Genomic DNA, 26052 nt, shown 5'->3' on the forward strand with positions numbered 1-26052 from the left:
CGTATTGAAGTGGGGCCCAAGGGGTATAGGTGGAGGCGCTTTTACGGACTCCATGTATGTCTTGAGGCCCAACTAGGCATTGGAAGTGTGTGGACGAGAATAGAGAGGAGGGCGTCAGAAAAATGGGAAAAAGCGCAAGCGTGGGCTTATGAATGCGAACACTCAACCACTACAAATTTGACACTTGGCGTCATCCAGTGAGGCGCTTCTCCCTCTGCAAGGCTATAAATCTCTCCCCCAACTCTCTCTCCACCGCAGCCTCAAATAAAACCCCCACATTTTCTTATTTTAATAATTATTTTCTTAAAAAAAATAAATCCACAAGAAATTATAGTGGCTGAGATTGCTTCACAGTCTCTCTTCCTCAGACACAAACTCTGGCTCTCTCTCTCTCTTGTTTTAGGTCTCGCCTTCTTACTCTTTTGCTTTTGTCTTCGCTTCTGCTCTGTTCTCTATCTTTCTCCCTCTCTTTCCGCCATCGTTTCCTCAGAGTCTAAGCGTATAGAATTTGTGAGATTCAATTTCAGTATCAATTGTTCAGGCGCCGATCTACCATTGCGTTTAACGCCATGCTTTCCGCTCACTCGCCGATGAATTGAGTCCATGCAGGATCGGGGAAGAGATCCGACCAGACAGAATTTTCGTCCGTCATGCCTTTTGCGGAAGGTATTTTTTTTTGCCGATTTCTAGGGCTTTGTGCTTTTTGAATCCGTGTTTCCGGTGGAAATGCTATCGTAGGTACTGTTGTGAGGCTCGGGGGGGGGGGGGGGGGGGGGGGGGGAGGAGGAATAGAGAAATGAGAGGTTTGAGATTTTTGTTTTGTGTTTTGTGTTTTTTGCAGTTTTCTCGGCAACCAAACGGAGGATACCGGGTTTTATAGAAGGTAATGTAAGGATGCATTGTTGAAAGGTCGGTGTGCGGATCACTGTGGATTACTGATTCGTGTTTGTTTGCTTTTCACGTTTTAAAGGTTTTGGCGTCCTACGATTCGTTTTGGTGAGGATTCTGAATAAGGAATTTTCTTTGTAGTGGATTTCTTACAGTTGTTTCGGATTCAGAGAAGCGTCTCTTTCTTACGGTGGATTCAGAAAAATATCGATAGAATTTTATTTCTCTTTTCTTATAGGTGCATGTAAATTTGGAATGCTTATTATTGATGTTAGAAAACAGAGACGGATCTCTACCGATTCTCTTTGCTTTCTGTATTTTGCAGTAGCATTACTTTATCAGGTTTCATTGACAAAGACGGCTAGGCTATTTGTAGTATTCAAGACATCAAGAGATGAAAGGAGGTTGTCATATTCCTCGTTCGTCACGCTCCATAATCTGAAGCAGCGGAAGCTGCCTAGGTTCGGTAATCTGAAGCAGCGGAAGCTGCCTAGGTTCGGTAATGGACATATATTCCTCTGGAGAGGACTTGATTATCAAGGTGATTTTACATAGGAATTTTTTTTATTTATTTTTCTTTTATGCTGAATTCTTGAATCAGTCTGTACAATGACTTGAAACTATTGTTTTGACGATGAAATTGTGAGTTATGAATCTTGGTCAACATCAGACAAGGAAACCGTATACTATTACCAAGCAGCGGGAGCGATGGACAGAGGAGGAGCATAATAGGTTTCTGGAGGCCTTGAAGCTTTATGGGCGAGCTTGGCAACGTATAGAAGGTAATAAATTTTTTCCAACCTCAACTTATTACGTTTCTTCTATTTCTTTTATTTTTATACATCTATATAATGAGTTGGGGTTGCAACTTACATTCAGAGTAACCCCCATTCAGAAATTTTGGAAATCTAGTCCGTAAAATCTTTAGATGTTTTTGGAGCTAAATCTATTATGAATAACATGGAATGTTGTCTTTTAATTATACTTAGTCTTACTTGGAGATCTGTTCCTTCCTTTCCTTTGTTTTTATTTGGTGGTGTGCAGAACATATAGGAACAAAGACTGCTGTGCAAATCAGAAGTCATGCACAAAAATTCTTTTCAAAGGTCTATCGATACCTTCTAACTTTATGCTTATTGTATAAATATATCTTTGTTTCTTATTGCTTGGTAATATTTCTATATAATAAAACAAACTGATGTTCATTCTAATCTGCATTACTGGAGTATGTTCTGCATCACTGTTGATGATTGGATTCAGTTTATATGTTATATGCTAATGTACCAACAAATTTTTTTAAGTGGTAATTTTTATGAAATCAAAGAGAGAAGTGGAGGGGTGGGCATGGCCGTGGGGGTGGGGAAGAAGCATGTTGCAACTAGGAGAAAGAGTAATATGAATGAATATCCAATGTCCTTTGTAAGGATATGTTTATCTACTAGCCCCATCTACATGTAAACAGCTTCACCCATCTATGTGTGCCCAACAACTTCACCTGCTAACATATACTCTAAAATCACTATGCTTGGAGAGCCTAATCTCACACTCAATGCTTCATTCATGAACTGGACAAATGTGTTGCTCATTTCCGGATCTCATGTCCAAAACTATGTTTAGAATATCATTGAACTTAAATGCCAACTCAATATTTCACTTCAGCAACTTCTTTAAGTTGCACCTTGAATTACCCAATCTTTCCATATCACCCAATTCAGTGGTATCACAAGAATTGATGCACTATATTCCACAATACATGCTATGTCATGATACAATTCACTATTCATATTGAAATCCTTCTAAATCAAGAGGCATTGGACAATACATGTTGTGTGTTGGATGATACTAACAACCATGGTGCAAAGGTATGTGAAATAAAAAAATTTAAATAGAAACTAAAAAATACACAACTTTTTTTACTTAAAAATGATAATATTTTTGCTACATTTGAAACAACTTAAAAGCTGGAAAAAATGGAAAATTCAAATCAATCTTCCTTTAGGATCATAAGATATTGAAACATCTAACAAACTTAAAAACTATAGTGCATCAGTGAAAAGATACAATTTGTTAGTGTTTCCTTGTAGGCAAATTATAGATGTATATGTTAAGAGTGACTTTGCAACAAAGGGTTCACAATCGAAGGCACAAGAAGTATATACAAGGCATACCAGTCAAAAGAAAATAGAAACAGCCCTAAACTGGCCTAACCTTACATATTCAAGTTATCAATAAAGTCTAAATAGGAAAATTTAGGGCCTATTTGGCAACATTTTCACAAAATTATATTTGGGAACAGTTGTTAAAAATAGTTTTTAGGTATTTTTAGCAACAAAATTCTGTTTGGGAACCAAGATATAAAAAATAGTTTTCTTAATTTATTCTCTTTGTAATGGTACTGTGCACTTTTGTATGATGAAAAAGTTTTTAAAGTATTCTCTATATTTTCAATTGTTTCTCAAAATACCCAATAAAAAAACACCTAAAAACATCTTAAAATTGTTTTAAAAAACAACCTAGAACAAATTCTCAAAAAAAGCTATTTTTAGTATAAAAAAAAAATTGTTAAACTTGTTTTTTAAGTTAGAAAACTGTTTTCTGTTTTAAAAATCATAAATCTAGGTTCAAAAATAGTTCCTAAACAAACCCTCAACATCCTTTTGCATGCTTAGATCACACAAACAAAGCTTTATGCAACAACTTTCAAAGCTAATTTTGAGTGCTTTAAGCCTTGAAAGAAGTTCTATTTTACTCGCTCTAGATGCTTTAAAACAAGCATTTGGAAGCATTCCTCTACAGTGTCTTATAACACTTGCCTACAAAGTTGCCATGCCAACCAAGTGGAATATTATTTCTCGAATGACTTTTGAATGTTTGACATGGTTAGAGTAGGTGTTTTGCAATTTCCTCATTGAAATATTTGTTTTTATTTTTATTTTTTGGCTTCATGTAAGATCAATTGAAAGTAGTTCTTTATGAATCTCTAGTTGAGAGGTAGTTGTTACTGGCCATGCTTTATGAATCTCTAGTGCTGAGGTAGTTGTAAGTGATCATGCCCAGGAAACTTTTTACCTTATGATACTAAATATGGGGCAGTAGTGTAATTGTTAAAGTTACAAGTTTGGTACATCTAGGCCCAAGGGATAGCAATTCTGTAGTTGTTGCACCTTTCCTGCAAAGGTGACCTTGCCTTTTATTCTTGCAATTTCTGAATGTAAAGAAATTTCACATAAGTGCATTTGCTTTTTGTATGATGCTTCTCTTAAATTCTTGATTTTTTTTTTTTCTTTTTGATGCTTCGATTGAAGTTTTGGATAATGTTCAGTGATATATGATGTTTGCATGTGCAGATCTACAATATTTTTATCAAAGTGGCACATTAAGATTTCATTTCTGTGATGAAAGTTTTAAGTTGCTTTATATGGAGGGGGGTGGAATGAGGTTTCATTGAAGGGTTGGAGGGGTTAAGGGGACATCAGAACTAGAAATCCTTACTACCTGAATTAATTATAAGGGAGACATAATACAAACACTATTAACCTCTTCCTTTGTTCACACTTCAAGCTTTGAAATTGTGGGCTGATTTTGGATACTATCTTAAACCATGGTTCTAGACCCTGAGGTGTGACATGGCAAGGCTGAGATTTCACACCTCCTATTTGTCAACAACACACTTTTTTGTGAAATAGATAAAGAGCAGATATCTTATGTCAAATGGATTATATTATGTTTCAAGTTTGAAAATCAACCTGGAGAAAAGTGAGTCGAATGAAGGATTTCAATTGGATAATGAATGAGGCTGTAGGAGGGGTAGCTTTCACACAAATTATTTGGGTACACAATTTGGTGCGCAAAGTATTTGGGTACACAATTTGGTGCTCAATCTAAGGCTATTTCAATGTGGGATTTAGTTAAGGAAGGTTCAAGAAGAGATTAGCTTCTTAGAAATGTCAGAATCTCTCCAAGAGAAAGAGACTAACCTTACTCAGAGGTATTCTTTATAAATTTCAATTTATTTATCATCAACTTTTATAATCCCAAGGAAGGATCAGGTTGGAAAGAATTTAGAGAGATTTTCTATGGGAGGAGATCTTCTTGAGAAGAATGTCCATTTTGTAAGGTAGTTAATTATTTTTGCCAACAAATCTAGTTAGGGCTTGGGTATTGGGACCCTTGGGACTCTCAAAAAAGTGTGTTACTAGGTGAATGACCTTTAGAGATTTGTTGCTGAGTAGGATAGCTTTTAGTGAAAGGCATATTAGGGAAGTATGAGGAAATGAATGGGGAGTAGTGCTTTGTAGAAAGTTAGGATGCTTACAATTGAAGCCTTTGGAACATAATGCCAGTGGAAACTTCAATGTAAACATGTTAGTTCAAGAACACAAAGATAAAATATAGTATACCAAAAGTACACGAGGTTTTAACATGGTTCGGCTAACCATGCTTACATCCATGGATGAGAGAGAATCATTCCACTATATCATAGAAAATATTATGAAAGATAGAAACCAAATACAATTATTAGGCTCCCAAGGATGTTTTAGGAATCTATACCATTTAGGAATTTGAGGCACTTCCTAACATGGAAAGCCATAAAGGTGGAGGTTCTTTTTTCTGGACTAGTAAATTGTCAATGGCCTCAAAGTCAAGTTTTGGCACACTTCCTAGTGTGATAAGGATCCTTCAAGAATCTTTTTTGAGGAATCTTCAAGTTGACAGTTGAAAAGAATGCTTAGGAGGTAGATTTTTGGAATGAGTATTGTTGGAATCTTATATTTAGAAGGAATTTTTTGGACAAGAAGTTGATAGGACTTTGTTTTTTGGAATGATTTCTTTGTTTCATATTTTGATTTCTTTATGTGTTTGTAGTGACTTGGAAGATAGGTTAGTTTGAATGATTGATAGAAAGAAATCATTCTCCACTATAGAATGGCTATATGTCTAGTTAGGGGTAAGGTTTTTTTTTACTAATTTTCCTAGTTTTTTAGGCGTTCTGATTGTATACTTCGTGTGTACTGTTTTCGCCGCTTCTAGGCGCTTCTAATACAATTTCTATTTACCTATAAAAAAAAATCATTCTCTATTAGATCATATTACTTGTCTTTGACCCCAAATGAAATATCTACCTTCCTTGTCAAGCTAATTTGGAAATCTAGAGCACTCTCTTAGTTTTTATTTTTTATTTTATTTTTATTCACCAAAAGTAACTTGAGAGAAAACTTGACCTTAGATTGCCTCATGAATAGGTATTGAAATCTGGTCAATAGGATTGTCTTGGCTATGAAGATCTTAAATCAACAGCCAACACCTTAATTTGTTGCAAGTGGACTTCTAGACTGTGGTCTACAGTGTTTTCTTTATCCAACGTTTCTTTGGTGCCTTTTTATTTGGCTAGAGATGTCCTCCTTTGTGAGCATGGTTCCTTTGTTGAAGCTAAGCCAAGATTGTTTGGATGTTGTTTCTATTGTACATTTTTTAAATCACTTGGGAAGAGTATATAAGAACATATGAAGTTTGAAGAGGTCTTGCATGGAGCTGAAAGACATGCTCCTCAAGACTCTTTTTTATGGGTTGGGGAAGATAAGGCTCTTAATTTTTTTTTTTTGTTTCCTCCTTTTGGATTTTAAAGATAGTATGGGAATAGGTTAGCTTAGTGATTTTAGCTAATTTTTTTAGCATTACTTGTGTACATTGTGTATACATGGGTTGTGAGTCTTTTTTTATTAGGCTTTCCATTAATACATTTTGTCCTATTTACCTATAGAAGATTTATAGAAGTGACATGTACTCTATTTTGTGCCTTAGTTTCCTTAAACATGTGCCTTGGATTGTGTGTTCCACTTGAGCCTTGGGAGACCCTTGTGCCCCCTGGTGTGCCTTATGCCTTGTATAGCCCTTGGGTGGTAGCATCGTCAAAATGCAGATGTTGAGATGAGTGCCAATGTAGGAAAATATTATAATAATAAAGGACATAGCTTTGAAAATTGAATAGTAGGTCAAGGAAAACTCTAATAAGATGGCTATATAGCTATCCTTTAAAATGTTCCTTGATGTTGGGGAGAGAAGGCTTTGCAAATATGAGATGGAGGCGTGTTTGAAGGATGGTACTATCCTACATCTTTGGTGTTTATGGAAAGGGAGAAATCAAAGAATTTTCTAAGGGTGAAAACTCTTAATTTTGAATTTCAGAAGATATTTTCTAAAGTTTTGTTGCTTGTTTACAATACCTTTGGAGAGGGGAACATGTTTCCTTTGACTTTGTACATGTGGTGGGTTTAGGGGGTGAGTGAATTGAATGGTTATTGGATTCTGGTTGCTTTTTCCCTTTTTCTTGTCTTTCCTCCTCTTTTTACTTGTATGATTCTATGGTACTCTATATATTCCATGTGCTAGAGGATAAACTTTTTTTGGTGCTTTGATATGCCAAAATGAGGATGTCTCATATTCCTATGACTTTGTACATATGGTGGGTTTAGGGGGTGAGTGATTTGAATGGTTATTGGATTCTGATTGCTCTTTCCCTTTTTCTTGTCTTTCCTCTTCTCTTTTTACTTGTATGATTCAATGGTACTCTACATATTCCATGTGCAGTAGGATAAACCTTTTTTGGTGCTTTAATATGCTGATGTTGTGACAATTTACAAAAAAATGTTAGAATAAGAAATTCATCTGCTTGTAAAAAGTTAGAATTAGCACAAATTGAGGACCAAACGAGGGAAAATGGTTTAATTATGTGTAGAAAAAACAAATTATGGCACCAATTAGAAGGCATTTGGTATTGTAAAGACAAGAGGGAAACCAAAAAGGATGACTTATGATCTGAATAAAGATAGCCTTTGATTTAATAAGCATGTTATAAGAGGGTAGTTTGGTCATGCACAAAGAAAAAGATGATTATACTAGTCAAGAGTCATTTAGTTTTTGTTAAGATGCACTAGAAGAAAGGGAAGGTAGAAAAAGGATGCTTATGATTTATTGGGTGAGATGACCCATGGTCATGCACAAAGAAAAACATAAGATTATACTGGTCAAAAGTCATTTAGTTTTTGTTAGAGGCGGTAGAAGAAGAAGAGGAAGGTAGAAAAAGGATGCCTATGATTTTATCTGGTGAGATGACCACTAATTTCATAGAACATGCATGTTGTGGTAGTTTGGGGTAGGTTTTTTTTTTTTTTTTTTGTTTCTAATACTATAATTCAATGGTATTATTTTTTCGTTTAGGATTCTTTTGCTTTATTATATACATACGTAATGTGCCTAAGCTAGATGGATGGTTTCACCTAAGGTAGGTTTTGGAGTCTCCTATACGCATACAAAAATGACTAGAAGCCAATGGTGCCAGTTGGAGTGAGATAAAGTAGGAATCTTTTACTTCTCCATGAAGAAGTGGTAACTGACTGGTTCATGGGAGTACTTGGGAGGCCATGCCTTTGCTCTTGTATCTTGCATCGTAATAAGACCCATGCTTCTATTGTATGGAGTGGTTAGATCTTGACCCTATTTGGGGCATCAGGATAGGTTTGGATGATGATGGATCAGATATTGACATCTTTCAAGAATTAAACATGGGATCTTGCACTAGAAATAAGTTACCACTCGAATGCAACTTTCCAAGTGCATGTATAAGGCTTATTTGTTAGAAAGGGCTAGCATAAACTCAAGTCATTTATTCCCTAAGGTTCACCCAACCGCTTTGAAAAATGAATGATTTTTGCAAATGCTCACCTAATTGTAGTGAAATCTTATTAGAGTTCAGTAGATGGATCTTATTCAGCCTTGCATGGAGGGTTGCCATTTGACAGAAATTGATATTATGCAATTGACTTACAAATAAATTACTTGTCTTATAGAGACACTGCTTTGTTTGGCTGGTGGAGAAGACCAAAGGGTAATAAAGTAGGAATTGTGGTATATGAACTTTTTGCTCTTACATATCTGATTCTAGGAAGGAATTGGAAGAACTTGTGAATTGGAAGACAATGTTCCTTGCGATATAGTTACCCTTCTTTAGAATCTTTGAAGAAATCAAGTGGCAGTACAGGGATTAAATAAGATATTGGCTCACTGAAGGTCAGGATAGAATTATCAAGATATCGGCTCACTAAAGGTTTTGCCAGAACTTCATGGATGTACCTTATCCAACAACATATCCAATTTGTATGGAATGGATAGTGAGTTTTTACGAAAATTCTTTGGGCATTGATGGATTTTCTGATCTATCAGCTCTGAATTCTACAGTGTGTTTCCCAGATTTGCTCAGACAACATAATGAAAAAGTATCCAGCTTACTTGGGAATCTCCAAAATGTTGCAAGGGCTTTATTCAAGAAAACCATTTTGTCAATGCTGATCACCTACCATCTTCTTCTGCCTCGATCAGGTTACAAGGTGTTCATTCCTTATCATTCTCACCTTGATTACAAAGTTCAATATTTTTCTGGACTGCTTTTACATTAGCTGGTAATTCCAAAGCAAAACTTAGCTTATGTTTCAGAAGTAAGCATTCTAAATCTTAATGAGTTATTGTGCTCTGATTCATGCTAAGTATCTTCTTTTAGTGCTTTGCAAGGGTTTCAAACTGAAATATTCACTTGTAACTGAGTTTTGAGAATTAATAAATATTTTATCTTCAGTTGGAAAAGGAGGCTCTTGTTAAGGGAGTGCCAATAGGTCAAGCTATAGACATAGAAATTCCTCCTCCACGGCCTAAAAGGAAACCAAGCAATCCTTATCCTCGAAAAACTGGTGTGGCTGCTCCTACTTTGCAAGCTGGAACGAAGGATGGGAAATTATTAGCATCAGTTTCTTCTTCGCATCCTGGTAAACAAATACTGGACTTGGAGAAAGAGCCGCTTCCAGAGGTAAGTATCTACCCTATTGTTCTTTTATTCATGTCCCTGTTTCTTGTTCTGTTATTATTATTATTCTTATGTTTCCTTTTCCTGTAATTAATCCCACTTTCATGCTGTGTTAATCAGAGACCCAGTGGAGATGAAAAGCCAGGCAATGAAAATGAAAACCAGGATGAGGACAACTGCTCAGAAGTTTTTACCCTTTTCCAGGAGGCTCCTTGTACATCTATGTCTTCAGCAAACAAAAACTCTATACCAACACCAGTGCCACTCAGAAATTCACGCACTTTTCGGGAGTTTGTGCCATTAATGAAAGAGGGAAGTAACCAGGATGAAACAAATGAATCTTACATCACTGTTGAGCCCAAAGGAAATCAGAAGTTGGATAAACCTGATTCCAGGCAAAAAGCACAGGATAGTGGCATGAGTAAAGCCTCAAACTTGGAGAATTCTCACCCTTCACATGAGAAATTGGTTCAAGCTGAGAAAACTGATGAACCAAGCCAGTCTGAAAATTTTGGTTCACAGCCGAAAAATGAGATGCAAGCAGCTCAGAACTTCCCAAGACATGTCCCTGTGCACGTTCTAGATGGTAGCCTAGGAACGTGTACTCAGGCACCTTCCTCGGAAATGACGTATGGAGAATCCTTAGTTCACCAAATGGGAATTCATGGACACCCAAACTTGTTCCAGAATCCTGCTGCATCTGCAACTACCGAACATCAAAATAACGGGTCAAGATCTTCCATTCATCAGTCATTTCCCACTTTCCATACTCCCTTTGGCCCAATCCGCAGCAACCAAGATGACTACCGATCATTTCTCCAAATTTCCTCTACTTTTTCGAGTCTTATTGTATCAACTCTGCTACAAAATCCAGCAGCCCATGCTGCAGCAAGCTTTGCTGCTACCTTTTGGCCCTGCTCAAATATGGAAGCATCTGCAGATTCTCCTTCAGGCACTATTGGAGGTTTCCCAGCAAGGCAAATAAACGCAGCTCCAAGTATGGCAGCAATTGCTGCAGCCACTGTAGCTGCTGCAACTGCATGGTGGGCAGCCCATGGAGTGCTTCCCTTGTGTGCTCCTCTTCACACTGGCTTTACCTGTGCTCCTGCATCTGTAACCTCAGTTCCACCAACAAATACAGGTCAAGCTCCAGCAGCCAACACAGAGAGAAGAGAAAACACTCCTCAAGATCAACAACTGGACCTAGAATGCTCTGAAGCTTTGCAAGCACAACATTCAGCATCTAAATCACCAGCCATGTCATCTTCAGACTCTGAGGAGAGTGGAGGTGCAAAGCCAAATACTGAGTCAACTGCTCCTGATAAAGAGAAAAACACTACAGCAGTAACTGAGCTCAATGATTCGACCAAGATGAAGAGTAGAAAACTGGTGGACCGTTCCTCGTGTGGTTCCAACACTCCTTCTAGCAGTGAAGTAGAGACAGATGCATTAGAGAAGCATGAGAATGGCGAGGAAGAGTGCAAAGATGCTGATGTAAATCAGGCAGCTGGTGAGGCTAACAATCGCCGTTGTAGAAGCACCAGCATCCTTAATGAATCCTGGAAGGAGGTCTCTGAAGAGGTAATGGACAAATCTCTAATGATATTCTTTCTGCATATCTTGCCGCAAGTTCTTATGTTAACCTGACTGACATGCCAGGGTCGGCTGGCCTTCCGAGCACTCTTCAGCCGAGAAGTATTGCCACAGAGCTTTTCTCCTCCACATGATTTGAAGAATAAGGGGCTCCAGAATAAGGATTTCAAAGAGAATAAGCAGGGTGGAGACGAGAAACATGAAAATGCCTTGCAGTTAGACCTCAACAGCAAGGCATGGGGACCTTGTTCCAGTCACCAAGATGTGGAGAAAAATGGATTGATGGAAAATGACAACAGAGAAGAAGGGCTGCTCACAATAGGGCTTGGGTATGGAAAGATTAAAGGTCGTAGAACAGGATTTAAACCCTACAAAAGGTGTTCAGTAGAGGCCATTGATAGCAGGGTCACAAACTGCTGCAGCCAAGGTGAGGAAAAAGGCCCCAAGAGGATACGCCTGGAAGGGGACGCTTCAACCTGATATTTCATAATGCATGCAAATTTAAACGGAGGAAACCTTCGTAGCTTGCATTCAATTTCTAATTTTTCCCCTTCCCCTTGCATATTATCATTTTCTGTTTAATTTCTAGTCATGAAAGCTCACGAAACTGTCGTGTAGTTGTGTGTACCATATATATGTCTACATTTGATTTATGTCCCACTGCCTTGAACCTGTCAGACTTTGATGCAGTTATAACTCCTTTAAATAGACTTGAGAATCATAAAGAAATGAATGTCTTTAATCAGTCTCGTATATTATTCCTCTGCAATTTTAGGTTCCAAAATACAACTAGCCAGAGTTCAAAAAACTAAACCTATGTATATATAGCCATATAGAACCAAATAACCGTCTTTCCTTGAGCTTAAGTGACAATATAAAAGAACAGAAAAAGAAACCCAAAAACTCTATACAAAGTGTCTCTTCCCTGTTGAGTGGAGAGAAAAAGTAAAAAAAAAAAAAAAAAAAAAAAAAACAATTGACGACCTTTATTTACATGAACTCCTGTGCAATAGAGCTCATCTTCATGCTCCAGATTGCCAGCAGTCCACCGCATACTTTCTGTATATTTTATACATGCCAATATATCTAAGCTTTTATCATGTCATTCACTGCAAAAAAAGTTGTGTCCATGCCATCGCCCCCAAGTTCAAATTCAACCCAGTCACAATCTCAAGGAATTGTGTCAGTAATAAGCAAGCCAAGCCATGAATGATATAGCTGGGGGTCTAAGAATTGCTGTACACATTTGTATTTACTTGCTGAGGTGAATCCAGGGATTACTTGGAAGGCAGCTGTGAGATTTGGAAGCGAGTTAGATGGGACTCCAGGTAGATAATGTATCTTTGGATTCGGTGCTTATTGGCGGGAGTTAATGAAAAAGGAGGGTTGAGTGGCAGCAATGTAGCTTCTCCTACAATAAATGAAAGCAGAAGCATTGCTTTGGAGTACAACGCTGCTGCACTACCCTTGTTTTCCATATATTCATCCACCTGGAACAAGGGCAAAAACCTATTTAGGCAAAAGCTCTAGATCATTTTTGAACAAGGGTTTGAGAGGAGAAGTGGAAATATAGAAGGTTTACTTACAGCACCGCTTTTCCCAAATGCGAGAGCTGCTTGGTATATAATTTCCATTGCATCTGGCATCTTGCTATTACCTGCAATATGTTTGATGGTCGGTTTGAGTGTGCAAAACCTAGTTTTAAGTGAAGAACTCACAAGCATTATCACAGAACAAATATCAGGAGTCTAACCATCCATATCTTGAAGATGACTAGATAACTTTTCTGCATGATCACATGCAGCAATAAACTCACTCTCCACCAATATGGAAACAGAAGAAGGCTTGCTAAAATCTATTTCTTCTTCTTGTGAGTTTAGTGACAGGCCAGCAACTTCCTGAACAGGGGCAGATTCATTAGTTGAAGAGGTTTCAGGTAAATCACTCCCTGCAGTAGAGGCCAGCCAAGAGCTGCAAACTTGTACAGCTTTCTTCCATATAGCCAAAACTACCAGCTCAACTGAGAATGACTCCAGAAATTGACCATCTTTTAACTGCAAGAACGCAATGACAAGTTAGCAAATAATATCTGATATATACACGACACGTTTCTCAAACTAGTGAGTAGCACATCCCTTCTCCCACTTAAAATTAACAAGGATAAATTATGTCTTTTAACACATTCATTCCATTATCTTGCATAACTTTTAGCACCAAGGCAGAAATCTAATTCTGAAAAGAAAATATGCCATTTGGGGTGCAATGTTTCTTTCCATAATGGATTGAATATAAGAACACAAGCTCTTCTATTTTTCAGGTAGTATTTATAGAGCACCCAGATTATAAACCCTGCATAGCACATCAAATTCCTTCATGTAACCCCAAGAATATATGGCTTAGCAGTTTATTCAGAAGATACTTAGAACAAGCTCTTTTGTAGGATGAGTTGTGGGGAGACAACAATGCTCTGTCTAAAGGATGAGCACATTGCATCTAGAACCACATAATGTATAGAAGTGCCATGAAAATACTTATGCCCAACCAAGAGAGAAAAAATAAGCCTGAAAAGAGTGTCAATTCAGGAAATATATCAACCAATTGCACTGCTCATTTTAGGCAAACATCTGAAGATAACATATAAAAAAGATCCTCACTGATGTGATATACTGTTTTATACAAACAACCGTCACTTATTGCATTCAAACAATAAAATGGGATCAACTTGAATTCTTGATGGGATTTATTGACAAAAATATCTATGCATCTACATGTAGGAAAAGCTGATAGAATTGGATATCATGAAAATAGATACTGTTGGAGTGCATGATATAAATTAAGGGCCCAAATCCTATAAGCTTAAGCTTTTAGGAAAATTAGTTGTCTAATATGGTATCAGGGCCCTGTTTGGCGGGAGGTCATGGATTCAAACCTCACACATGTTTATTTTCTCAATTTATTAAGCCCAAAAAGAGGCTACTTTATTTTCCATAATTTATTAAGCCCATGTGTAAGTCAAAAGGAGGCTACACATGAGGTAGGATGTTAGAATGCATGATATAAATTATGGGTCCAAAGCCTACAAGTTTCAGTTTTTAGGAAAATTGGTTGTCTAACAAACATAAATATTTATGTGATTTCATGTATAATATCATCTATTAGCTTTAGTTGTAAGAGTCCACATAGAACAAAATATTGCCAAGCACAAAAGAAATACCAACCTTTGCTTGAGCTAGTTCTGAAATAGCATGAGCATACTTATGTAACAAGTGGAGCCTCCTTGAAGAATGCAAAACGGAGAATTCTTGATCCTCCTTTAATATAGTTGATGCACAAGATGGTGCAGATGGATCTGGTTCATAGTTCCCAGGGCTTTCCACAGCACCAACAGAAGTAGCTGTCAGTTCTGTTGTCTTCATTGCAACAGCTACATCCTCATCATTCTTATTTGGAGAGTAGATAGTAGCTCTAGCAGCAGGATTATCTTGCAGGGATGTTTCAAGCGAAGAAGAGAGTGTCTCCATTGAAGTAAAATGTGCATTGACAAGAACATATCCCTTCTCAATGGACTCCATTGAATCAGCAACTGAACATATAAAGCCAATATGAGCTATGTGCTAACAAGCACAGGATTAAATGGGCACACCTTCAGCAGATAAACTGACATTTTGGATGACCAGATAAATTTAGGGCACCATCAATAGATTTACTTACTTGGATCGTAATGTGCAATGCTTGGCATAAATCCATAACCACCTTTATTGCCGGATGTGCTACCAAGTTCTTGTCTATGTAGTATTTTGCTGTTAACATCATGTATTGATGAAGTTAAACTTGGGTTTCTGGTAGATGAGTTGAGCTGATGTGCAGAAGGTAATTGAGGGCTCTGAGTAGAGTCTGTAGGCAAGTTTTTGCCTTTTAAGCATTCAAACTGCACAACCAGAGGTTTGGTTTGTGGAAGTAAGGAAGGCTGCTCAACATCCACTGTCAACCTACAGATTATGATAGGATAAATAATTTGGATTAGTTCCCCAAGTATACTGAATCAGCAATGCTACCAATGTCAAACAACAAATGTCAATGTTTTGCATCTAAAAGATTAGAATCTTACCTGGGCTCCACCAGGAACTTATGATCGAAGAACTCATTGAATGTTAGTCGCTCAACTGAAAATTTAAGTGTAGATTACATGAATACTTTTTTGGATGAGCGGGATATGCCAACTGTAGATCAATATAAAGCAGGGCATTCTTTTTACCAGGAAAACGATTTAAACAAGTACAGTGAGCATCCTAGATTGCTATTTGATTCATAAACATGGGACTAAAGAAATGTAATTACAATTCAAACCATCATTACTGTATAGAAACAGCCTGCAAATAACTTTTGATGAGCAAACGAGTAATGAGAAATCAATTGGTTTCACAATTATCTAGTTTGCTCTTACAACTCCATGCTTTGATTATACAAATAGCTTACCTCCAAGAAGTAAGCTAATATAGACTTTTTTTTTTTTTTTTTTTTTTAATAACCGAGGAACCTTCCATGGCTAAACCCTTGGGACTCTTCATGAGGATCCAAACCTCGGGGTGCTGACCGTCCCGCAACAACCAACACCGAGTAAATTCAAGATATCATTAGTGACAGAATTCGAACCCAGAACAATGTACCGCTTACTAGGACCACACTTTCCAGTAAGCTAATATAGACTTATGCACATGAAAATGCAAATATTTACACCTTATCTTTTGCATTAGTTAATTTAATAGACAGCATGCATTCAGAATGATGACTCACAGTATATCTTGTTTGCTGATGACAATGTAGTTTTAGTTGATGAGATGGAACCAACAAAGGAGCAGATTTAGAACTATCATGAAATATTCTTTAGTCTAAGGCTTTTAAGATAATCAGATCAGATAGAACATATGGAATGTAGTTTTGATAAAACAAGCAGAGGAAATTATGGAACATGGCAGATTATAGTTGGTAGGATACCAAAGTTATGATAATGGTCTGATCATCACGATTGGGATGAGATTAAAACTGACATTAACAGTAGGATGGATGGTGAAGAACATCTAAAAATAGAATTTATACAGCAAATGTAAGGTATGCAGTACAGATCCAATGTGGATATTAAGTAAACACAATACTCTGTAGGGGCAGCACAGCAGTTTGCAACAGAAAGATAATGTCATATATTAAAGGGTTGGTGGATCACCAATGAGCTAACAGATCACTAATTACTCTTAATTCCAACAGTTAAGCATGGTTTTATATGTTTCCAGCATGAAGATGAGTTTGTGTTTACCCAAGATTAAATTCAAGAGAGTACAAGTTTATCCAAGATCGGGTTGGTGGATCACCAATGCAGCTAACAATTCACAAATTACTCTTAATTCCAATGGTTAAGCATGGTTTTGTGTTTTTCCAGCATGAAGATGAGCACAAGCTTACCCAAGATTAAATTCAAGAGACTACAAGTTTATCCAAGATTGAATTCAGAAGAACCTAACAACACTAGGATTTTGTACCATCTTCCAATTTGGACAGGAGCAAGTTCAAAAGAAAAATGCAGCACACTAAAATTTTACACATGATCAATAATGCCCTTTGCAGTAGCTTATGAAAAGCGTGAGCAAAACACCTTTCCAAGAATCATAATCAAGGGTCATTGTAACTAATACCTGGGTTTTGACGTAAAAGGCGTCTGCAAAGATCCACACAGTCTGGATGAAGTTCTTGTAAGGCACCTTGCGGAAACCGTAGCTCACTGGCGGATAAAATATTATGAAAAAGCTGTATGCAGCAAGAGGTCAAAATAAGAAGAAAATAACACTGGAAGTTGATATGTTTCATTTACCAGCATAACTTGTAGTTTCTGGCTATGGTTATATGAATTAAAACTTATGATCTCTCGTAAAGAATTTACAACAGTTATTAGAACCTGAAATTGGGTACTGCCATCAAATGGCGGCCTCCCAGTCACCAGTTGGAATAAAATTGCTCCAACACTCCATAAGTCAGCCTGCATAACAAATGCTAAATTAAAGACAATATAAGACTGGCACAGACTTTGACAAGCAAAGCAGCTCTGAAGTCAAATTTTCAGTTTGCAACACCTTCGCATCATATTTTTGGTTCTGAATGATCTCTGGAGCCATGTATAATGGTGAACCACATTGCGTGTCAGCCAAGCCTTGGGTAAGGTCCCTGGCATACATCAACTTTCAGGAAATGACTATGTGCAAACATACAGTAAAGATCAAACATGATAGCCTTTTTTGTCTTCATTGTTTTTAGCTAGTCAGAAACGATACTAGTTCTGAAAATGTCTGCCTACCAAAAACCACATGGGAAACCAATTCAGTGGGCAGACTAAAATTGTCATAAATTTAATAGATTTCTTTGTAGAACCAACTCAAAATAACTCCTATAATCAAGAGATTTCTTAAAATATGATTTTTCATGTCCATTCAAACCGCCATCCCACCCCGTGATCTCTTAATAAGAATCTAGAAAAGGAAAAAAGAATGCCCAGTACATGGTAATTGAAAATTCAGAAGCCTGTTACCTTGCATCTTCCCCAATAACGTGGGCATGCAAACAGAAAACCACAGAATTCTTGGACAAAAATAATAACAATGACAATAAGCTCAGACGACAGGCTCATTACCTAGGTCAAGGAAAGCTTAAAAAAGAAAAAAAAAAGTGGAGAAATTGTCAAGAGGTGGGATAAATTTCATAAGTGAAATGTGGATTTGTATTTTTGTACAGAGACTCTTTCATTGGGACCTCTCATACATCATGACCTCAGCTGGAGGTTCCCTGGTCATCACTTGCATTGAAGTCACTAATATACCTACATTTTTGGTTTCTCTTTTGGATAAGGGAACAATCAGAAAAAAGAGTTATGTGTATGCAAAATAAGTGTTTGTGCTATCACACTTGTGAATTTAACTAAAAAGATAACAATATTTTGGCTTGGCAAGCATAAATCAAAGTCTGGCTCCACTTGGTATGTTGTCAATAATTAAATTGGGTGTGCACAGCCATGCGCTTCCACAGAATGTTCAGTAAATTTTAGAATCTACATCATTTAAAAACTTAGTCCATTCGCTGAATTCAAGCTTAATTTCATAAATCAAGTATCCAGTGTCAATTAAAATAGCCATAGAACAAAAGAATCGTTAAGTCCTCGAACAACGCAGAGTATCTACTATTTCTGACAGAGAATGTATAATCTTCCAAATGCTAGAGTTGATAAAGCACATCAAGAACACCAAATAGTGTGGGCAAAAAGAAAAGCTAAAATTGAATTTTAAACCGATTTCAGAGTCCAGACAACTCTCACATAGTTGAAATGTTGATGAATTTAACTGACAAAGCAATATGAATAGGCAACTAACAATTCCAAATCCAACCTAGATTAGAAAATCATTTCTCATAATTACATTAGAAATAAATGATGGGATATTCAGGATTCAAACAATAATATATGGTAACAAAATAATATTACCTTGCAAAACCAAAATCCCCTATCTTCAACAGCGGAGCTGTTGTTGCCTCATTAGTTGACAAAAGAAGGTTCTGCAAATTAGAGTATGCGCAATGTATTAGAAAGACATAAGCTGAAAAAAAGTAAAAATGTGTTCGTTTGAAAATTAAACCCTAAATGCTCAGAAATCAGTTAACTGAAACTCAAATTCGTTTTCAAGAGAAATCCTTCATCCCAAGAAAAACATTAGAACTGAAATCTTACAAATTACATTGGACATTAAGAGCCTGTTGGGCAGTGATTCTAGGAAGTGTTTCCACCCCTTCTAACACTTGAAAAATAAAAATTTTCAAGCGCTTGAAAGGTTAGATGCGCTTATCACTACCAAATGGACTCTAAATTCATGCCAAATTCGAATTTGTGTATGCATTCCTGGTTACATGGGACTAAATGACAGAATGCTACAAAAACAGTGAGAAGAAGTGGCTATACCTGTGGTTTTAAATCTCGATGAATAAGCCGCTTTTCATGAAGCACCTGGAGTCCTGCAGCTGAAAAAATAAAATAAAAAATAAATAAACCAAAAAATAAAAAATAAAAATTCCACAAATTGAATAAATCAAAATTTCCTGTTCAACTTGAATTACCGAATATAGTCTAATTTTATTTTATTTTCCACAATAGTTCCATCGGAGAGGTCTATAATAATCACAAGGGAGGCAACTGAACGTGAAATAGACGCTATAGGCAATTACATACCCAATTGCCTCATAAAGTGCCTGGCAACAGCTTCGGGGACCCTTCCGCGGCGATGAATGTAGGCGGCGAGGTCTCCGCCATCGCAATACTCCAAAACAAGGAAAATTCTATCCGAAGTCTGAAATTCAAAAAAATATAAATATATATTTTTTTGTATAATTATGGATGATGATGACGATGATGATAACTAATTGATCAAGATGAATGGATGTAAAATCAAAATCAAACTAGAGGAAGAGAGAGATAGTAGAAGAAGAACCTCAATAGCTTGGAGAAGGCGAATAATGTTAGGATGATTAATGGTTCTGAGAATCTCAATCTCCTTGAACAGATTATCCTTGACTTTAGGATTAAGGTGCTCTTTATCGATTTCCTTAATGGCCACTACCCTGCCCGATTGCCGATGCCGAGACTCCCACACCACTGCATACGAACCCGACCCGATTCTCGGACCCAGTATATACTCCCCTACCACCCGGCACTGCTTGCAATCCGGATCTCCCATTTTCCTCTTCTTCAATTCCTCTTTTTCATGCTCTCTCCCCTCTCTCTCTCTCTGAGTCTCTCCTCTTTTCTTTTCTTTTTCTTTTTCTTTTTATTTTGGTTTTAATTTTCTAATTTGATCTTGTGATGAACTCTGCTTGCTGCTACTCGACTCCCACTATGATTAGACTATATATATTATTAAGGGGTTGTTTGGGGATCAAGGCATGGGAATTAATTGGCTCTCCCTTGCCTTTTAGGACTATGATTTCCCTTTTCCCTTTTTCCTTTTTTTTTTTTTTTTAATCCCTTTTGTCTTTAATCATCATTTATGAAGGTAGTTTCCTCTTTCCCAATTTTGTTCTTTCTCCTTGTTTTGTTCTTGGTCTTTTTTTTTTCTCTCTTGTGATGATGAAAACTCTGATACTAATCCAACAATTCTCTCTTGATGCATAGGCACTAATGTTGTGGATAACCAACTTTACTATTAATGTTGACTTAAAAGCAAAAAAAAATAGTAGTCCTCCTATCACTATCATTCCCCTTTTTTTTTTAAATCTATTTATTAAGTGATAAGTGATACTTAAATGTCAAAAGCTTTTAGATTTAATAAATCTCTATGACATTTAAGTTTTAAGCTCGGAGTCCATTTCGTTCGGTTTTTGAGAAGTGAAAGAATTTTTAAATTCAATAAAAGTTGTTATATATGTTTTTTTAATTATGTTCAAAGAGCTTATGATTTTACGAAAAGGGTTTCGAACTTTCGATATTATCTTTTAAAATTATGGATAATTGTGTTTTACATTCAGTTGAACCCAAAAATTAAGTTTTGATCTATATAAGTTCACTATTTAAGTCCAAGATTAAAAAAAAACATGAAAATTGAAAAAAATGATATAAATTTTTTATTTTTCCAAAAACGATCTTTACTCACTATGAAAAAAAAAAAGAATAGAAAAGTATTAATTTAAATTTTATTCATTTTGTAAACCTTAATAAAATTTAATATAATTTAGTGATTTGGAAAAAAAATACACCATTTTTCAATAAAGATAAAAATAAATTATTATTATTATTATTATTATTATTTAAAAATCAAATATCTTGGAAAATATATATTTTTAAAATTATGTATGTAAAAAATAACTAAAAATATGTCAAATTTATTTATTTTTAAATGATATATTTTTAGAATATATTTTTTTAAAAATTACTTTCCTAAAAATAATAAATTTTCATAATAATTATTAAAAAAAATTAAGATAAAAAAGTTTTTCGGTAGAAAATAATTTTGAAAAGTGTATTAGTCTCTTCATATTTTATATCATCTTCATCAATTATGTCATTTATATAAATCAAAACTTAATTTTTAAGTCCAATTAAGTCCGAAATACAATTATCCCGACTAAAATAAAAGATAAAAACTAGACCACTGATCGAGGAACGAGTAAAATCAAAAGATACTTGTGGTGATAAAAGACATAAAAAGTAAGAAAAAAAGAAAGTTAGCTTACAAATCCATCCCGAGAAAGAAGGCCCCAATTTGGGGAAGAAGGATCCCAATTTCCAGAAGAGGGTTGTTTTGTTGTGTCAAAAAGTAACTTCTTATGACATGAAAAAAAAAAAAAAATCTGAGTAATATAAGTAAAGACTAAAGACTATTAATATCAAAAATATTTTTGTTAACTTTTATGGTAGTGTATGTTTCAGCTCATTGTATGGAAATCTCATTTGATACCTAGTTGTTTTCTTTATGTGAAAGCTGGGGAGGTAGCATTGGATGGATTAGACTTTCCCTTTGAGATATTCATATCTTTGCTTTCGAGTTTCAAATGTCATGGCACGTAGTTGAAGGTTAATAGGTGGAGGATGACACCCACCCCATGAGTCCATGGCTAATTGGCAATGGAGCATTGGGGGTTGGGAATGAATTTGGATCTGACATTCCGAAATTCTCAAATCTCGAAAGCTGAATATGCTTATAAAAGCTGAGAGAGCCAGAGAGAGAGAGAGAGAGAGAGAGAGGAGGGCAAAGTGAAGAAAGCATTGGCATTGAGGCACAAGGTACTTGATTCGCCGACACGCCACGGTCTCTCAGCGGCACAGCCCCACATGCCACCATTGGTGTACCCCATTGCCCAGACCAATCGTCTTCCCTTCTCCAACTTCTAAAGCTCCCCAGTCCCCCCATGAGCCTTCTAACTCACCACTTTCCACAAATCCATTCTAAGTATTTATCATCCTCTCCCCCTCCTCCTTACTTCCTCTGCTCTCTCTCCATACTGCTCACACCTGACACCCTTCCCCCCATGTCCAATGTCCCCTCTTCTCTTCTTTTCCTCCTTCTTCTTCTTTACACTTGGTGCCTCTCATCCTCTTCCTCGACTGAAACTGAGTGGTTCAGTTTCAAATGAGCGCAATGACAAATGTGGGAGCATTCATATCCCATTCCCTTTTCACCTCAACAGCTCTTCTAATTCCCCTGCATGGCCTTCCAGCGATGCATTCCGTCTCTCTTGCGTCAACTCCACCACCCTTTTCCTCAACATTGCCTCCAACTCTTACCGGGTCCTCCAGTTCTTCTCAGATGGCATCTTGGTTGATTTTCCGGGCGCCACTTCTTGTCGTCAGTATAACGATTTGAATTCATTTCGTTTCTCGGGAAATGACCACTTTGGCATCTCTATTGACAATTTCATTGGCTTGTACGACTGCGAGGATTCTTCCCTGTGCAGAGCTGATTGCGAGATCAATGTCATGCCTGCTTGTGATTCCAATGGCAATGGCAATGGCAATGACAGTAGTAGGACTTTCCCTGCCTGCTGCTACGCACTCTCAGATGGCGGTGTTTGGCAAACTGGAAATGGGTTTTCAGTGTTTTCCCAGTTTGGGTGCAGGGGATTCTCTTGTTGGCTTCTTCAACCGGGCACCAATCAAGGGAAGCGTGGGGTTAAATTGGAATGGGCTGTGCCCAAGAACTTATCTCAGGGAGTCTGTGCTATAAATGCCTTCATGGTCAATGCTACAAGCGTCCAACAAGGGATAAGGTGCATGTGCCGGGATGGCTTTGTGGGGGATGGCTTTGCACATGGACTTGGATGCTCCAAATGTGAGTTGTTTTCCCACATTTTCCACATCAGTAATAGTGCTATTCATACTTCCCAACAGTACCCTGTTGGATGTTTGATTTGTAACAGTAGTTTCCCCCCTTCTCCTCATATGCTTTACTCCTCTTCGCCAATTATATACCTTGAAATGAATCTTTTTTGCTATCATCACTTACATCATAGCCTCGACCCATATTCTTTCCTGCCATTATACAGTGTTCATGTTGAGCCATCACTCCTTGTTGGTCTAATCTTCCTGCAATAGTCATTTTAGCCTATTAGTAATGATTGTCAAATTGCCCATGAATAGCTTATTTTGTTCATCAACTAGGCCTTTTTCATGGTCATGTTGTTTCTTGATAGACCCAACATTCTATGTCAATGGCAATCAGGTGTTATAAGGCCTAAGCAATCATATTCTTCTAGATCAATTGCTGCATGAGCATCCATTCCACTGATGAGGTGTTGGACTCCCAACTCTTGTGCTAATCTATAGGTTACAGGGCCTTGAGTTAAAACTATGTATTGGTCAAGGTTCACAACATTTACTACAGAGTTAAAACTGTGTCTCAAATTCAATTCATGGTATTGATTGCTTAGGGAAGAGTAGAGCCATCTCAAAAGCATAGAGAAAAGGGGTACCTGCATTCAGATTAAGAGCCATATTGAAAATGTCTAGCTAGAAGGCCCACGTAGAGTGAGAGCTATCAAGAACATGAACCTCAGAAGAGTGATGGTCTGTTACAACACCAGAGGATTATTAGCAGATCCTAAAGGGATTTAGGGCTGAATGATGCTTTGCATCAGTCCTTAGGCTTTTGGTGTAATGGTTCAGATTTATAACACCAAGCTTCCTTGGGTCACTTGGACAGGTGAAGTCATTACATCATTCTCTACTTTTTGTCTCATTGGTGGTGTTAAACAAAAATGCTAGGATACCGGGTACTTGTATACATATATGAACATCCCTGATTCATTCTTCATACTTAAAATTAGAACTTCTCCTCACATACTGAACAATCTTTGACAGCCTGCATCAAGGATGGAAGGGAAGCAAATGGCAAGGACTGTAACACCGAAAGGCGTAATGAAAAGAAAGTAGTAATTCTAGCTGGTACGCGAGCACAAGATTGACCCTTTATTTCCAATTTTCATATGCATGCTAGTCTGAAGACTTTGGTTACCAAAAAACACAATTTCCATATCTGTTCAATCATAAGTATGCATCTGGGCTTTTAGAATCCCTTTTAGTGACTTATGCAGTTAATCATAGCATCATCCTTTTCAGAAAAATGGCAGTATTGATCATGAATCCCTTTAATGTTTTCTTGTTGCTGCAAGAATGATGTGGTGGCGTCTGAAACATGCAGGAGTTCTCGCTCCGGTTTTCATCATTGCCTCCTTGATTGCACTCTTTTGTCTATTGAAACGGCATGTTAAGTCGGGGACATTTGATCCTGATCAGGCCCACTATCAGAGCACCATCTCATTCCGGAAAGCTTGTAGGACTCAGTTGTTTACTTTTCATGAGCTAGAAGAAGCCACACGAGGATTTGAAGATGGCCAAAAGCTTGTAGATAGCAGTAATGGAAGATTGTATTCTGGGGTCCTTGGGGATGGATCCCATGTTGCTGTGCACAAGGTTCAGTGTGGGAATGAAAGAGACCTCATTCAGGTTTTATCCCGGGTGGAGGTTTTATCTGCAGTTCTACATAGGAACATGGCTCGCCTCCTTGGATGCTGTATCGACTCTGGTTACACCGCACTGGTGGTCTATGAGTATCCTGCAAATGGCACCCTGGAGGAGCACCTGCATCAAAGCAGAGGGAAAAATCTGTGTCTTGACTGGTACAAGAGACTGAAAATTGCAGCTGAAACCGCCAGCATTCTTTCCTTCTTGCAGCATGAGATCTCTCCTCCCATCTTCCATCATGATCTCAAATCAGGTTGCATCTTCCTGGACCATGACTTTTCAATCAAAATTGCTGGATTTGGGCTACTGAGCTCTGCCCTTGGGGATGGAACTCAATCCTATAACAACTCTGGAGGTTCATGTTTTCATAGAAATGATGTTTACAACCTTGGAGTAGTCCTTTTGGAAATCATTGCAGGATCCAGAGTCTTGGACCCACCAACAGTAGCTTTGCAAAAAATAGGGAGTGGAAAGCTGGAGGAGATTGTAGACCCAGTTCTTTACTACCATGAACAGCCACCATTCCGCAGAGAGCAGATAGAGATAGTTGCAGACCTGGCTACAAGGTGCCTCTTGTTTGGTGGGGATGGAAAACTAGGTATGATGGATGTCACAAGGGAGCTGGTACACATGATGAAAGAGAGCATGGATGGGTGCAGTAAGAGGGGTCCTGCATTGGAGGAAACATTTTCCAACTCAAGCCTCCTGCAGATGATATCAATGTCTCCTGACTCCATTTAGCCTTGAATTGTTCTTGCTGATCATATAAGATCCCTACAACTCACCAAATTTGGCCCATTTCAGTGGAAGAAGGAAATCCTCAGGCTCTCAGCCAGTGTCTCTTAGGATCCAAATGCTGCTGATCTGGTCCTATGTATGTAATTGTATGTGTTATTTTCTGGGTATTAAAGCATCTCAATGAACACACATTACACTAACAATAAATATAATATCATGGAAGCCTTGTCTAGTCAGAAAATAAAAAACCAGCCCCACTTGTATGATTAAATACTGTTCAATTTTCCAGATGGTGGAGTTCTATTGGACCCCGACCCTATGTCAGATATCATATTGTTGTCTGAAATCAATTAAATATAGAGTAGTTGAGGCCAAACATTGGAGGGGCGGAAGTTGTACCAAACCACTCGGGAGAATTTCATTCATTGCAGTAGGCATT

General features: G+C 37.3%; 3 protein-coding genes across 13 annotated transcripts; 2 read left to right on the forward strand and 1 right to left on the reverse strand.

Annotated features, from left to right (window-relative positions):
* The first annotated feature begins 306 nt into the window (after positions 1 to 306).
* Positions 307 to 12041, forward strand: LOC117931695 (protein LHY-like). Of its 11 annotated transcripts, none has more exons than XM_034852703.1 (9): positions 307 to 666; positions 842 to 883; positions 971 to 996; positions 1127 to 1429; positions 1536 to 1670; positions 1933 to 1994; positions 9518 to 9745; positions 9863 to 11323; positions 11402 to 12041. In XM_034852703.1, exons 4-9 carry the CDS (start codon positions 1144 to 1146, stop codon positions 11813 to 11815), a joined length of 2586 nt encoding a protein of 861 aa, XP_034708594.1. In that variant the 5' UTR covers positions 307 to 666; positions 842 to 883; positions 971 to 996; positions 1127 to 1143; the 3' UTR covers positions 11816 to 12041. The 11 variants fall into 11 exon arrangements, with proteins under 11 accessions (XP_034708594.1, XP_034708593.1, XP_034708595.1 ...); XM_034852706.1 differs by having other exon boundaries at positions 312 to 666; positions 971 to 1126; positions 1265 to 1429; positions 1559 to 1670; XM_034852707.1 differs by having other exon boundaries at positions 312 to 666; positions 1265 to 1429; positions 1559 to 1670.
* A 93-nt stretch (positions 12042 to 12134) lies between these two features.
* On the reverse strand, positions 12135 to 20323 carry LOC117931697 (serine/threonine-protein kinase ATG1a). The gene is made up of 13 exons (XM_034852713.1): positions 19852 to 20323; positions 19593 to 19710; positions 19326 to 19384; positions 18855 to 18925; positions 17458 to 17548; positions 17283 to 17363; positions 17023 to 17134; positions 15444 to 15498; positions 15047 to 15324; positions 14554 to 14918; positions 13089 to 13389; positions 12922 to 12992; positions 12135 to 12825 (listed from the first exon to the last, which is right to left on the reverse strand). The coding sequence occupies exons 1-13, from the start codon at positions 20095 to 20097 to the stop codon at positions 12613 to 12615; spliced, it is 2061 nt and encodes a 686-aa protein (XP_034708604.1). The 5' UTR covers positions 20098 to 20323; the 3' UTR covers positions 12135 to 12612.
* A 1689-nt stretch (positions 20324 to 22012) lies between these two features.
* On the forward strand, positions 22013 to 25989 carry LOC117932738 (probably inactive receptor-like protein kinase At2g46850). The gene is made up of 3 exons (XM_034854030.1): positions 22013 to 23184; positions 24213 to 24296; positions 24553 to 25989. The coding sequence occupies exons 1-3, from the start codon at positions 22392 to 22394 to the stop codon at positions 25614 to 25616; spliced, it is 1941 nt and encodes a 646-aa protein (XP_034709921.1). The 5' UTR covers positions 22013 to 22391; the 3' UTR covers positions 25617 to 25989.
* Positions 25990 to 26052: the final 63 nt, after the last annotated feature.

Source organism: Vitis riparia, chromosome 15 (genome assembly GCF_004353265.1).
Source record: "Vitis riparia cultivar Riparia Gloire de Montpellier isolate 1030 chromosome 15, EGFV_Vit.rip_1.0, whole genome shotgun sequence".
Classification (NCBI taxonomy): Eukaryota; Viridiplantae; Streptophyta; class Magnoliopsida; order Vitales; family Vitaceae; genus Vitis; species Vitis riparia.

Coding starts and splice junctions, on each gene's coding strand:
- LOC117932738 (XM_034854030.1), top strand. CDS start 22,392: ATGTCCCCTCTTCTCTTCTTTTCCTCCTTCTTCTTCTTTACACTTGGT. Junction 23,185..24,212: donor TGGACTTGGATGCTCCAAAT/GTGAGTTGTTTT, acceptor AATCTTTGACAG/CCTGCATCAAGGATGGAAGG. Junction 24,297..24,552: donor GAAAGTAGTAATTCTAGCTG/GTACGCGAGCAC, acceptor TGAAACATGCAG/GAGTTCTCGCTCCGGTTTTC.
- LOC117931697 (XM_034852713.1), bottom strand. CDS start 20,097: ATGGGAGATCCGGATTGCAAGCAGTGCCGGGTGGTAGGGGAGTATATA. Junction 17,549..18,854: donor GGGGATTTTGGTTTTGCAAG/GTAATATTATTT, acceptor GATGTATGCCAG/GGACCTTACCCAAGGCTTGG. Junction 15,325..15,443: donor AAGTTCCTGGTGGAGCCCAG/GTAAGATTCTAA, acceptor CATAATCTGTAG/GTTGACAGTGGATGTTGAGC.
- LOC117931695 (XM_034852702.1), top strand. CDS start 1,144: ATGCTTATTATTGATGTTAGAAAACAGAGACGGATCTCTACCGATTCT. Junction 1,995..9,517: donor CACAAAAATTCTTTTCAAAG/GTCTATCGATAC, acceptor TTTTATCTTCAG/TTGGAAAAGGAGGCTCTTGT. Junction 9,746..9,862: donor AGAAAGAGCCGCTTCCAGAG/GTAAGTATCTAC, acceptor TGTGTTAATCAG/AGACCCAGTGGAGATGAAAA.